General features: G+C 38.2%; 1 protein-coding gene across 1 annotated transcript; it reads right to left on the reverse strand.

Annotated features, from left to right (window-relative positions):
- Window positions 1-9,978: 9,978 nt before the first annotated feature.
- On the reverse strand, window positions 9,979-11,263 carry LOC128923620 (uncharacterized). Its single transcript, XM_054235860.1, has 2 exons — window positions 11,123-11,263; window positions 9,979-10,903 (listed from the first exon to the last, which is right to left on the reverse strand). The coding sequence occupies exon 2, from the start codon at window positions 10,895-10,897 to the stop codon at window positions 10,244-10,246; it is 654 nt and encodes a 217-aa protein (XP_054091835.1). The 5' UTR covers window positions 10,898-10,903; window positions 11,123-11,263; the 3' UTR covers window positions 9,979-10,243.
- Between the last annotated feature and the right edge of the window lie 641 nt (window positions 11,264-11,904).

The following is an 11,904-nucleotide window of genomic DNA, read 5'->3' on the forward strand; positions in this document are numbered from 1 at the left end:
GGATCGTAAAAAATGACGAATAATGCATAATAACCCCTACCCACTTACTACGCTATTTTTGGTGCATTTGGTGGATGGATTTTTGGTACCATTCACCACTTTTTTGGTGCATTTTGGTGCATTTGATGCATTGGCGCGTGGTGAAAAACCGATTTTTTCACGGCGCGCAAAGGGGGTTATACAAGTCGTATGAGTACCATATTACCAAAAACAGAAAAACAGATATAAGGGTACCAAAAACAGAGGTAATTGGGTAGGGGTTTTGTTTTTTAATTGTAAAACTGTTGCTGTCAAGAAGCCATTTTGTTTGTGTTTGTGTAAAGAAATATTTATTTAAAAATTGAAGAAAAATATACAAAAGGATATTACACTTTGGATCTTATAAATATATAAATGTAAAATGTGTAAAAATAAACAATCGCCTAGCGACTTCAGACGCATTCTGCAATTATTGCTGAGAAATGCCCTCCAATTCTAATGCTCGGAAAATCTTCGAAATCGAGTAAATAAAGGCGGCGGTGCGTAAATCATTGCAGTGGTGAATACCACCAAAATTGGCGTAGTAAGTGGGTAGGGGTTTTTTTTTAATTGTTAAACTGTTGCTGTCAAGAAGCCATTCTGTTTGTGTTTTTGTAAAGAAATATTTATTTAAAAATTTAAGAAAAATATACAAAAGGATATTACACTTTGGATCTTATAAATATATAAATGTAAAATTTGTAAAAATAAATAATCGCCAAGCGACTTCAGACGCATTCTGTAATTATTGTTGAGAAATGCCCTCCATTTCTAAGGCTCGGAAAATCTTAGAAATCGAGTAAATAAAGGCAGCGGTGCGTAAATCATTGCAGAGACCGAATTCATTGGCCACAATCTTAATGCCTGCCCCCCCAGTTTCCATAACTGTTTGTAGTCCTGCGTCTACAATATCCGCCTCCTTCGTACAGTCTCTTATGAGCTTTAACTTTTTGTTTGGCTTGAACTTATCCTAAATAAATAAATTAAAAAAATTCATATTAACAAATTAACTTATTTGCACGGTGGTCAAAGTTCACTTACCTCGCACTCATTCATGGAGTTAAAGATCTCGTTGATTATGGCTTTCTCGCGTTTAACATTCATTTTGCCATAAGATACATGATTGATATTCTTTAAGTACTCAAAGTAGGATACCGTTACACCGCCAGCATTGCAAAACAAATCCGGTATAATGAGTACATTCTTTTTACGTAATATTTCATCGGCAGCTGGCGTCAAAGGACCATTAGCGCCTTCTAAAATCATCTTGGCTTGTACACTGTTAGCATTTTCGACAGTGAGAACCTTTTGCGTAGAGCAAGGCATTAGTATATCGCATTTTTCACCCAACAAACTGCCCTCGTTTTCGGTGGCTTTGGTATAGCCCTTGGTTGATTTATTATTTTTTGCATAATACTCCATTAAGTCCTAAGTATATGAAGAAAATTAAAAAAATATTATCATGGAGATATTTATTTCCAATACGCCACATACCTTTGGATCTATGCCATTCTCATTTACTAGAGACACGTCAAATTCTTGAACACCGATCAGTTTGGCACCGGCTTCCACTACAAAAACGGATGCATGGGAACCGACATTGCCAAACCCTTGTACGATCACGGTTTTATCTTTCCAACCAGTCTTCCAGCCTAATAAATCCATCCAATCTTTATCCATAATAAAACATTCAGCCGCCTTAAATAGACCACGTCCCGTGGTGGCGGTGCGACCATTTATACCGCCTATTTCTACTGGCTTACCAGTCGTGATGGCCAATGCATCTACATCGTTATAGCCTAGAAGAACAATTTATTTGTCTATCAAGACGTTTTCTAATATTTCATAAAAAAAATTACCAAAAGTTTTAATATATTGATCCACCAACCAACTCATCTCGCGTTGGCTGGTATTCACATCTGGTGCCGGTACATCTATACCCGGACCTATCATATTGCGACGTAATAGCTCCATTGTATAGCGACGCGTAATTGTTTGCAATTCTTGTGCAGTATACTTCTTCGGGTCGATACGTATGCCACCCTTGGAACCACCAAACGGTACATTCACGCAAGCCGTCTTAAACGCCATCAGATAAGCCAAAGCGCGTATCTCATCGGCGTCGACGTCCATGGCAAAACGTATGCCTACAAAAGAGGAACGGATATGATCAGTCAGTTATATATATCATGCTAGACATCAGCAGTTGAAGCATTGAAAAGGAAGAACATTTTCTTGAAACACACAACTACATGCATATATTCTAGAAAATTCGTTGAGAAATTTTTTGAATATACCAGCTTTTCTAGAAAAATAATAGCCAATAATATAATTGAACCCACCGCCTTTGAGTGGTAATCTGTGTCTAGTGTGGTGTGCGCGATAGCCGGTGATTAGCTCGTAATTGCCATCACTTCTTATTATAGGGAAGGTAACTTCCAATAGATTTGTAGTGCAGCCCATCAATTTAAGCATGGCGGAAACACGTTGTTCACGCTGTTCCTTCTTCATGTAAGGATACTTTTCCAGCTCCTTTATCATCATCGGCTCCATTAGCTGAGCGGCCGAGTGATAATAATACTCAACCATGTGTGCAAATGGTGGGTCTTTGTCTTTATTGATTTTTTCCAAATGCTTGGGCATCACGTGCTTTTCACGCGTAGCCCCAAGTCCGGTCCAGTTTAAAACTGTCTTCGATAGTGAAGATCGTAAAAGTTTACCATTTAAAAGGAAGGACATATTGCCTTGCGATAATGCAATCCCAGTTATGATTTTTTTTTGTGTTTTTGTAAGAAATTTTTTGCACTCACTTTTTCGGCAATTATTTTGGTATCCGCTGATTTTGTTGTATATTGTATATATACAATTGTATTACGAATATATAAATATTCCACAATATTCAGTAAGAAAATATTTTTTGTTTATTTATTATTTGCGTCAGGTTTTTTTTTGTAATTATATTCTTCGAGAACAAATTCAAATCGCTCCGTTCAACACAACTGTTCTTATGAAAATCTCAATATCAACTGAACTGAGAAAAATAAATTTGACAATATTGACTGTTTATGTTTTGAAGTTTTGATTTTTTCTGTTGAAAATATGTTAATGTTAATGTTTTTTTAATGTTAATTATTTTATTCTGGCAAAAATTTTGGATTTTGGGGATCGTAAAAAATGACGAATAATGCATAATAACCCCTACCCACTTACTACGCTATTTTTTGGTGCATTTGGTGGATGGATTTTTGGTACCATTCACCACTTTTTTGGTGCATTTTGGTGCATTTGATGCATTGGCGCGTGGTGAAAAACCGATTTTTTCACGGCGCGCAAAGGGGGTTATACAGGTCGTATGAGTACCATATTACCAAAAACAGAAAAACAGATATAAGGGTACCAAAAACAGAGGTAAGTGGGTAGGGGTTTTGTTTTTTAATTGTAAAACTGTTGCTGTCAAGAAGCCATTTTGTTTGTGTTTGTGTAAAGAAATATTTATTTAAAAATTGAAGAAAAATATACAAAAGGATATTACACTTTGGATCTTATAAATATATAAATATAAAATGTGTAAAAATAAACAATCGCCTAGCGACTTCAGACGCATTCTGCAATTATTGCTGAGAAATGCCCTCCAATTCTAATGCTCGGAAAATCTTCGAAATCGAGTAAATAAAGGCGGCGGTGCGTAAATCATTGCAGTGGTGAATGCCACCAAAATTGGCGTAGTAAGTGGGTAGGGGTTTTTTTTTTAATTGTTAAACTGTTGCTGTCAAGAAGCCATTCTGTTTGTGTTTTTGTAAAGAAATATTTATTTAAAAATTTAAGAAAAATATACAAAAGGATATTACACTTTGGATCTTATAAATATATAAATGTAAAATTTGTAAAAATAAATAATCGCCAAGCGACTTCAGACGCATTCTGTAATTATTGTTGAGAAATGCCCTCCATTTCTTATGCTCGGAAAATCTTAGAAATCGAGTAAATAAAGGCAGCGGTGCGTAAATCATTGCAGAGACCGAATTCATTGGCCACAATCTTAATGCCTGCCCCCGCAGTTTCCATAACTGTTTGTAGTCCTGCGTCTACAATATCCGCCTCCTTCGTACAGTCTCTTATGAGCTTTAACTTTTTGTTTGGCTTGAACTTATCCTAAATAAATAAATTAAAAAAATTCATATTAACAAATTAACTTATTTGCACGGTGGTCAAAGTTCACTTACCTCGCACTCATTCATGGAGTTAAAGATCTCGTTGATTATGGCTTTCTCGCGTTTAACATTCATTTTGCCATAAGATACATGATTGATATTCTTTAAGTACTCAAAGTAGGATACCGTTACACCGCCAGCATTGCAAAACAAATCCGGTATAATGAGTACATTCTTTTTACGTAATATTTCATCGGCAGCTGGCGTCGAAGGACCATTAGCGCCTTCTAAAATCATCTTGGCTTCTACACTGTTAGCATTTTCGACAGTGAGAACCTTTTGCGTAGAGCAAGGCATTAGTATATCGCATTTTTCACCCAACAAACTGCCCTCTTTTTCGGTGGCTTTGGTATAGCCCTTGATTGATTTATTATTTTTTGCATAATACTCCATTAAGTCCTAAGTATATGAAGAAAATTAAAAAAATATTATCATGGAGATATTTATTTCCAATACGCCACATACCTTTGGATCTATGCCATTCTCATTTACTAGAGACACGTCAAATTCTTGAACACCGATCAGTTTGGCACCGGCTTCCACTACAAAAACGGATGCATGGGAACCGACATTGCCAAACCCTTGTACGATCACGGTTTTATCTTTCCAACCAGTCTTCCAGCCTAATAAATCCATCCAATTTTTATCCATAATAAAACATTCAGCCGCCTTAAATAGACCACGTCCCGTGGCGGCGGTGCGACCATTTATACCGCCTATTTCTACTGGCTTACCAGTCGTGATGGCCAATGCATCTACATCGTTATAGCCTAGAAGAACAATTTATTTGTCTATCAAGACGTTTTCTAATATTTCATAAAAAAAAATTACCAAAAGTTTTAATATATTGATCCACCAACCAACTCATCTCGCGTTGGCTGGTATTCACATCTGGTGCCGGTACATCTATACCCGGACCTATCATATTGCGACGTAATAGCTCCATTGTATAGCGACGCGTAATTGTTTGCAATTCTTGTGCAGTATACTTCTTCGGGTCGATACGTATGCCACCCTTGGAACCACCAAACGGTACATTCACGCAAGCCGTCTTAAACGCCATCAGATAAGCCAAAGCGCGTATCTCATCGGCGTCGACGTCCATGGCAAAACGTATGCCTACAAAAGAGGAACGGATATTATCAGTCAGTTATATATATCATGCTAGACATCAGCAGTTGAAGCATTGAAAAGGAAGAACATTTTCTTGAAACACACAACTACATGCATATATTCTAGAAAATTCGTTGAGAAATTTTTTGAATATACCAGCTTTTCTAGAAAAATAATAGCCAATAATATAATTGAACCCACCGCCTTTGAGTGGTAATCTGTGTCTAGTGTGGTGTGCGCGATAGCCGGTGATTAGCTCGTAATTGCCATCACTTCTTATTATAGGGAAGGTAACTTCCAATAGATTTGTAGTGCAGCCCATCAATTTAAGCATGGCGGAAACACGTTGTTCACGCTGTTCCTTCTTCATGTAAGGATACTTTTCCAGCTCCTTTATCATCATCGGCTCCATTAGCTGAGAGGCCGAGTGATAATAATACTCAACCATGTGTGCAAATGGTGGGTCTTTGTCTTTATTGATTTTTTCCAAATGCTTGGGCATCACGTGCTTTTCACGCGTAGCCCCAAGTCCGGTCCAGTTTAAAACTGTCTTCGATAGTGAAGATCGTAAAAGTTTACCATTTAAAAGGAAGGACATATTGCCTTGCGATAATGCAATCCCAGTTATGATTTTTTTTTGTGTTTTTGTAAGAAATTTTTTGCACTCACTTTTTCGGCAATTATTTTGGTATCCGCTGATTTTGTTGTATATTGTATATATACAATTGTATTACGAATATATAAATATTCCACAATATTCAGTAAGAAAATATTTTTTGTTTATTTATTATTTGCGTCAGGTTTTTTTTTGTAATTATATTCTTCGAGAACAAATTCAAATCGCTCCGTTCAACACAACTGTTCTTATGAAAATCTCAATATCAACTGAACTGAGAAAAATAAATTTGACAATATTGACTGTTTATGTTTTGAAGTTTTGATTTTTTCTGTTGAAAATATGTTAATGTTAATGTTTTTTTAATGTTAATTATTTTATTCTGGCAAAAATTTTGGATTTTGGGGATCGTAAAAAATGACGAATAATGCATAATAACCCCTACCCACTTACTACGCTATTTTTGGTGCATTTGGTGGATGGATTTTTGGTACCATTCACCACTTTTTTGGTGCATTTTGGTGCATTTGATGCATTGGCGCGTGGTGAAAAACCGATTTTTTCACGGCGCGCAAAGGGGGTTATACAGGTCGTATGAGTACCATATTACCAAAAACAGAAAAACAGATATAAGGGTACCAAAAACAGAGGTAAGTGGGTAGGGGTTTTGTTTTTTAATTGTAAAACTGTTGCTGTCAAGAAGCCATTTTGTTTGTGTTTGTGTAAAGAAATATTTATTTAAAAATTGAAGAAAAATATACAAAAGGATATTACACTTTGGATCTTATAAATATATAAATGTAAAATGTGTAAAAATAAACAATCGCCTAGCGACTTCAGACGCATTCTGCATTTATTGCTGAGAAATGCCCTTCAATTCTAATGCTCGGAAAATCTTCGAAATCGAGTAAATAAAGGCGGCGGTGCGTAAATTATTGCAGTGGTGAATACCACCAAAATTGGCGTAGTAAGTGGGTAGGGGTTTTTTTTTAATTGTTAAACTGTTGCTGTCAAGAAGCCATTCTGTTTGTGTTTTTGTAAAGAAATATTTATTTAAAAATTTAAGAAAAATATACAAAAGGATATTACACTTTGGATCTTATAAATATATAAATGTAAAATTTGTAAAAATAAATAATCGCCAAGCGACTTCAGACGCATTCTGTAATTATTGTTGAGAAATGCCCTCCATTTCTAAGGCTCGGAAAATCTTAGAAATCGAGTAAATAATGGCAGCGGTGCGTAAATCATTGCAGAGACCGAATTCATTGGCCACAATCTTAATGCCTGCCCCCGCAGTTTCCATAACTGTTTGTAGTCCTGCGTCTACAATATCCGCCTCCTTCGTACAGTCTCTTATGAGCTTTAACTTTTTGTTTGGCTTGAACTTATCCTAAATAAATAAATTAAAAAAATTCATATTAACAAATTAACTTATTTGCACGGTGGTCAAAGTTCACTTACCTCGCACTCATTCATGGAGTTAAAGATCTCGTTGATTATGGCTTTCTCGCGTTTAACATTCATTTTGCTATAAGATACATGATTGATATTCTTTAAGTACTCAAAGTAGGATACCGTTACACCGCCAGCATTGCAAAACAAATCCGGTATAATGAGTACATTCTTTTTACGTAATATTTCATCGGCAGCTGGCGTCAAAGGACCATTAGCGCCTTCTAAAATCATCTTGGCTTGTACACTGTTAGCATTTTCGACAGTGAGAACCTTTTGCGTAGAGCAAGGCATTAGTATATCGCATTTTTCACCCAACAAACTGCCCTCTTTTTCGGTGGCTTTGGTATAGCCCTTGATTGATTTATTATTTTTTGCATAATACTCCATTAAGTCCTAAGTATATGAAGAAAATTAAAAAAATATTATCATGGAGATATTTATTTTCAATACGCCACATACCTTTGGATCTATGCCATTCTCATTTACTAGAGACACGTCAAATTCTTGAACACCGATCAGTTTGGCACCGGCTTCCACTACAAAAACGGATGCATGGGAACCGACATTGCCAAACCCTTGTACGATCACGGTTTTATCTTTCCAACCAGTCTTCCAGCCTAATAAATCCATCCAATCTTTATCCATAATAAAACATTCAGCCGCCTTAAATAGACCACGTCCCGTGGCGGCGGTGCGACCATTTATACCGCCTATTTCTACTGGCTTACCAGTCGTGATGGCCAATGCATCTACATCGTTATAGCCTAGAAGAACAATTTATTTGTCTATCAAGACGTTTTCTAATATTTCATAAAAAAAAATTACCAAAAGTTTTAATATATTGATCCACCAACCAACTCATCTCGCGTTGGCTGGTATTCACATCTGGTGCCGGTACATCTATACCCGGACCTATCATATTGCGACGTAATAGCTCCATTGTATAGCGACGCGTAATTGTTTGCAATTCTTGTGCAGTATACTTCTTCGGGTCGATACGTATGCCACCCTTGGAACCACCAAACGGTACATTCACGCAAGCCGTCTTAAACGCCATCAGATAAGCCAAAGCGCGTATCTCATCGGCGTCGACGTCCATGGCAAAACGTATGCCTACAAAAGAGGAACGGATATGATCAGTCAGTTATATATATCATGCTAGACATCAGCAGTTGAAGCATTGAAAAGGAAGAACATTTTCTTGAAACACACAACTACATGCATATATTCTAGAAAATTCGTTGAGAAATTTTTTTGAATATACCAGCTTTTCTAGAAAAATAATAGCCAATAATATAATTGAACCCACCGCCTTTGAGTGGTAATCTGTGTCTAGTGTGGTGTGCGCGATAGCCGGTGATTAGCTCGTAATTGCCATCACTTCTTATTATAGGGAAGGTAACTTCCAATAGATTTGTAGTGCAGCCCATCAATTTAAGCATGGCGGAAACACGTTGTTCACGCTGTTCCTTCTTCATGTAAGGATACTTTTCCAGCTCCTTTATCATCATCGGCTCCAATAGCTGAGCGGCCGAGTGATAATAATACTCAACCATGTGTGCAAATGGTGGGTCTTTGTCTTTATTGATTTTTTCCAAATGCTTGGGCATCACGTGCTTTTCACGCGTAGCCCCAAGTCCGGTCCAGTTTAAAACTGTCTTCGATAGTGAAGATCGTAAAAGTTTACCATTTAAAAGGAAGGACATATTGCCTTGCGATAATGCAATCCCAGTTATGATTTTTTTTTGTGTTTTTGTAAGAAATTTTTTGCACTCACTTTTTCGGCAATTATTTTGGTATCCGCTGATTTTGTTGTATATTGTATATATACAATTGTATTACGAATATATAAATATTCCACAATATTCAGTAAGAAAATATTTTTTGTTTATTTATTATTTGCGTCAGGTTTTTTTTTGTAATTATATTCTTCGAGAACAAATTCAAATCGCTCCGTTCAACACAACTGTTCTTATGAAAATCTCAATATCAACTGAACTGAGAAAAATAAATTTGACAATATTGACTGTTTATGTTTTGAAGTTTTGATTTTTTCTGTTGAAAATATGTTAATGTTAATGTTTTTTTTAATGTTAATTATTTTATTCTGGCAAAAATTTTGGATTTTGGGGATCGTAAAAAATGACGAATAATGCATAATAACCCCTACCCACTTACTACGCTATTTTTTGGTGCATTTGGTGGATGGATTTTTGGTACCATTCACCACTTTTTTGGTGCATTTTGGTGCATTTGATGCATTGGCGCGTGGTGAAAAACCGATTTTTTCACGGCGCGCAAAGGGGGTTATACAGGTCGTATGAGTACCTGAACAATATTCTCACCTTATTTTCCTGTAACCTTATGTCACCTTCTTTAAAGAAAAGCGAAACGCACTCAATTCGGTAAGAATTATAACAATATTTATTTAGTTCAATCTATATAATTTGAAGAATTTATATATATATTTTAACAAATGTCGCGATGAATGGTTATATTAAATATTAAACGTGGTATAACAAAATCTAAAACGTTTAAAGGAAACCGGAAGATGCTGAGCGATCGGCTGATATCTACGAAAGGTGGCGCGAGATCCTTTCTCGTTCCTTTTTGTTGAACTTTTGTGCTGAGTGGTGTCATCATGTTGATGTATGTGTATGTTTGTGTGTGTGTGTGTGGTGTTCTCTCTCGTGATGAGGTGAATGTAACATATCAGTGTGGTGCTTTTGATTATGTGGTGATTGGTGTGTTTCTGTGTGGTGAAATGATTTGGCTGTGCGTCTTCCTTCAGACTCATTTAGCCATCCCGGCCCCCCTAGGCGAATATTTAGCCTAGAAGCCGCTGTAGCTGCTGTAGCGTGGCTACGACGCTGCTGAGGCCTGTTGACCGGCGGGAGTGCGGCCTAGGCTGCTGACGTCGTGCTGATGTGGCACGGTGTTGCCAGTGACGGGATTCTGCAGACGGGGGTCCACGCCGGCGGTATTGTATCAAAGGCGCTCTTTGAGAACGCCTGATGTTATCACTGGTGCGAGGAGCCGCTTGTCGCCCTGCGTCGCGTCTGGTAGTGCGGTGCAGCAGCGTGTGATGCGAACGCACACAGATTTGGCAGCGATTGTTGGACGGGCACTCCTGCGTTGCGTGAGTAGTTCCCAGGCAATTTAGGCAATAGCCGTGTGCCTGTGCAACTTGTTGGCGTTGCATCGGTGGCATGCCTTTAAAAATGCCGCAGTGCGATAGTCGATGCGGGCGTCGACACAATGGGCATCGAATGCGCTGGAAATCCGCTGTTAGTGCGGGTGATGCTGGTGTTGATGCCATGCTATTGCCCGGGGCCGTTGGCGCGGTGGTGCCTGTTGTTGGTTGAGGCACGGCGGTTGGAATGGTGGTCCGGCGTGCTGCGATTGGGGCAGTTCCAGGGCGCGGAGCGGGAACAACCGAACGCATGGTTGGCGTTGATGGTGATGCCATTTCTACGTCCATATTGCTCTGTATAGAAAAATTGTTATATTAGTTATATGTATTGTGGAGTCAACAATAATATGAACATGAGTGCCACGTTATGTGGCATGCATAGATTGTTATTTCTTATCGGACATTTATGTTAGGGTTTTATGGCGTTTTTTGATGTTCGAGGTTTCGAGTTTGTAAGCGGTTTATCTGTTTTAACGATTTATTAATTAACATTCGGTTTTCGAGTATATTTACGTTTCTTTATCTTCGGCGTTTGGCAGAAAGCATAATTTGACGAGCGGTCTGGTTAGCGTTCCGGTTTGGGTGCGGAGATCAACTACTCGAACATGACCGTCGGAGCTGTAGTGAAGCTGCTTTATGCGTCCAAGTCGCCATTCCGAAGGTGGGAGACAATCGTCTTGTATAAGGACACAATCTCCAAGTTTTGGTTCTTTTCCTTGAACTTTCCAGCGGTATCTCTTGTGGAGGTCCTTGATATAGTCTTCCTTCCATCTACGGCTGAAATCATGATGGAGAATTTTAATTCGTTCCCATCTGTTTAATAAGGATAGCGACTCCACGCCTGGCTCAGGTATGGCCAGAATGGGTGCTCCTTTGAGAAAATGCCCTGGGGTTAAGGCTGTGAAGTCGTAGGGATCTTGCGAGAGTGGTGAGATAGGTCTAGAGTTAAGAACGGCTTCGATACGAGCGAGTAGTGTGGTAAACTCCTCATAATTGAACTTATGGTTACCTGCCGTTTTCTTTAAATGGAATTTGAAGCTTTTTACTGCTGATTCCCAAAGTCCGCCCATGTGTGGAGAACATGGTGGTATGAATTGCCAATCGATCCCTTGGGGTGCATATTTTTTGACAATTTCAGGGGCTACTTCTTGGCTGAATTGTAAAAACTCCCTTTCTGTGGCTCTTTGAGCTCCGACAAAGTTTTTTCCATTGTCGCTCATAATTTTTAAAGGAAATCCACGTCGTCCGACAAATCGTGCAAATGCTGCGAGAAAAGCCGCAGTAGTCAGATCGGA

This window comes from Zeugodacus cucurbitae, unplaced genomic scaffold, assembly GCF_028554725.1.
Source record: "Zeugodacus cucurbitae isolate PBARC_wt_2022May unplaced genomic scaffold, idZeuCucr1.2 ctg00000019.1, whole genome shotgun sequence".
In the NCBI taxonomy this organism is placed as follows: Eukaryota; Metazoa; Arthropoda; class Insecta; order Diptera; family Tephritidae; genus Zeugodacus; species Zeugodacus cucurbitae.